A 2,753-nucleotide genomic window follows, 5' to 3' on the forward strand; every position below is an offset into this window, starting at 1 on the left:
AATGTGTTGTAAATTTTTAATTAATCTTTATTTTGCACATTTCATAAATAAATATATTTGAATAAATAAATAAATAATTATAAAAAATAGACATAACTAGAACTTTTGCAAGATTTTTGGATAGTGACCGGGTAAAACAGTTCATATTTAGTAGTACTACTATTTTGACAATTTTTTCCATCAATGACATGTGAAAGGCAGATGGAAAATTTGAGATTTTTCACATTCAAACCACAACGAGGTTGTCACTGTGAGAAAATAAAATTATGTTGTTCATACATAACATTAAAAGATTAATTTATTCGATTAAACTGTGTGACATTGTATGTTTGTTTGCATGCGTGACATGATTTTAATCCGACATAAAAATTCGAATAAGCTTTGTTCTTCTTTATACCAATTAGACAATCAAACCACTCGCTCACCAAATTTAAGGATCCTATGTCTCCAAAAGTAGTACTAATAATATCCATTTACCAAAAAGAATAAAATAAAATAGACCAAATATTTCAATTCAGTTTAACCACCCAAATAATATATAAGAGTATTCTAATTGATCAACAAAAAAGATCATTCTATCAACTCATAAAGTAACATAAATATTATAACAACAATAAAAAGAACCCAAATTAACAAATCTAAATCTAATCTAAATTATATATACATACACAAAATAGGTTAGTGAAACTCTATAATCCTTATAGAAAAAACAAATAAAAAAAAAGTGACCAATTAAATGATAATGTTATCATGAAGGAATCTGATGGGCTTGGACTTGGGCTTGGGCCTGTTGTTGAGCCTGTCCATTAGAGAAAGGCAATCCCCTTGTCTTGTTGTTGGATTGATTGTTGCAAGGGTTTGTAGCCACACGTTCACAAGAAGGACACATAGTAAGAGTGGTAGCTGGAAGTTGCATGTAGAATGGTTGAGTAGTTTTCAATGCTCTAAGCTCTTGAAGCTCCTTTTGTAACCTTCTATTCTCTTCTGTTAATGTCTCACAACATCTCTTCAAATACTCACAATCTACCTCCGTTTGCTTCAACTTTGTTCTGCAAAATCACATGTTCAAGATGTCTCAAACCAGATACACAGATTATTCAATAAATCTAAAAAGTAAATTTTCTCTTATAAATTAGACTCTTATAAATTAGACAAGAGACCAAAACATATTTTACCTTGCTCTTCTGTTTTGAAACCAAACTTCCACTTGACGAGGACTAAGATTCAACTGTTTTGCCAGTGCAAGTTTTTGCTTCTGGAGTCAAATAAATAAAGATGATTAATTAATTAATACATAAACCTTGATTAATTAATTAACAAGAACTACAGAAGTAAAAGATTAGGAAGAAATTTACTGGATTTAAGGTGGTGTGTTCTTTGAAGCTTTCTTCGAGAAAAGCCGATTGGTCTTTAGAGAGTCTGAGTTTCTTCCGAGTTGACCCATTTTCATCATCATCACTGGCTCTTTCAGCTTCACCTTCGTTTTCTCTCTTGTTTCTTCCTCCATATTCAGCATTGTTGTTTCTCATACTGAAATCCATTGGAAACGGAGACACGGAACTGCTGGGTGATGACAGTGACGCGCCGTCGTCGACGTCCTCCGTTGTCGCCGGAAAACGGTTCACATCTAGCTCCCTCACCGGTCCACCTAAATAAAAACAATATAGTAAGAAAAAAAAAACATAATTTTACCATTTATATGTAAGAGATTTATGATGAATAGAAAGTTACATGGTTGAGTGAGCCAAGGAATGGGAAGATGAGAAGAAGGATGATGAGATCTAAGAACAGGAGTGAAAGGAAGAAGGTCTAGTTGAATAGGTGGATCTGAGGAGCTCGATTTTTCCTCGGAATTTCTTGAGAAGAAGCTTGGTTGTAATGGATCTTTGGTGGGTTTGTCAAGGAAAGAAAAGGGTAATTTTGGAGTGTCACCTAAGCTCAAAGCAAGCTCCATTTTTGTTGTTAAAATTGGAGAACAATGTTTGTGAGATATATCTTGTTGTTGGTTGGTACTAGAGTTTGGTTTGGAACAAAAAGGGTTATACGCGTGCGTGTGTTTGTTAAGGTGAGTTATTTTGAATGGAGAATAATGTTAGTATGAAAAAGAACAAGAAGAGAGTGCAAATGAAAGTTGTTTTCTTTTCTCTCTTGTTGGTTGGAACAAAAAGTAGGAGGAGGGAATGGGTTTTTATTTCAAAGGTGGGAGTAAAGATTGACCGACAAACACAGGTTGACAAAGGCACGTGAATCTATTTAATATGACTATAATTATTACTACAACCATTCTTACTTCTCACACTTTTCTTTCCCTTTTCCCATCTCCCGAGAATACTCCCATACACAAATCTACCATGAAGATCCTTCAATTTTTTTTACCTATTTACTTCCTTTAGAATAAGTGTAATAGTTAAATTTTGGCAAAATATCTATTTTGTACCCTATCTTAACTTTGGAGGAAATTTTTTTTTAATAACCAAGTTTTAAAAAAAATATACATAACTAAGCAATATTTCAAGAAAATTACCCCAATAACCATGTTTGGGGGTATTTCACACGTTGGCGCCACTCCATATGGCGCCTCCTATTTTTTTTCAAATTTTTCCAGTTACCTGCGGATTTACCTGCGGATTTAGTGTTACCTGCGGAATTACCTGCGAATTTACATGCAGAATATTTTAATATTTGGTCTGCATGTAAATCCGCAGGTAAATTCGCAGGTAAATCCGCAGGTAACACTAAATCCGCAGGTAAAT

At 33.6% G+C, this 2,753-nt stretch overlaps 1 protein-coding gene across 1 annotated transcript; it reads right to left on the bottom strand.

Moving 5' to 3' along the window:
- Nucleotides 1–472: 472 nt before the first annotated feature.
- LOC131621373 (homeobox-leucine zipper protein HOX11-like) lies at nucleotides 473–2,172 on the bottom strand. The gene is made up of 4 exons (XM_058892415.1): nucleotides 1,732–2,172; nucleotides 1,356–1,648; nucleotides 1,176–1,255; nucleotides 473–1,049 (listed from the first exon to the last, which is right to left on the bottom strand). The coding sequence occupies exons 1-4, from the start codon at nucleotides 1,952–1,954 to the stop codon at nucleotides 749–751; spliced, it is 897 nt and encodes a 298-aa protein (XP_058748398.1). The 5' UTR covers nucleotides 1,955–2,172; the 3' UTR covers nucleotides 473–748.
- Nucleotides 2,173–2,753: the final 581 nt, after the last annotated feature.

The sequence above is a fragment of the Vicia villosa genome, linkage group LG1, assembly GCF_029867415.1.
Source record: "Vicia villosa cultivar HV-30 ecotype Madison, WI linkage group LG1, Vvil1.0, whole genome shotgun sequence".
In the NCBI taxonomy this organism is placed as follows: domain Eukaryota; kingdom Viridiplantae; phylum Streptophyta; class Magnoliopsida; order Fabales; family Fabaceae; genus Vicia; species Vicia villosa.

What these genes read in the sequence shown, in the direction of transcription:
- LOC131621373 (XM_058892415.1), bottom strand. Translation starts at nt 1,954, where the DNA reads ATGGAGCTTGCTTTGAGCTTAGGTGACACTCCAAAATTACCCTTTTCT. An exon ending in AACACACCACCTTAAATCCA is followed by an intron (nt 1,256 to 1,355) that starts GTAAATTTCTTC and finishes ATTTGACTCCAG; the next exon opens with AAGCAAAAACTTGCACTGGC. An exon ending in TTTCAAAACAGAAGAGCAAG is followed by an intron (nt 1,050 to 1,175) that starts GTAAAATATGTT and finishes GTGATTTTGCAG; the next exon opens with AACAAAGTTGAAGCAAACGG.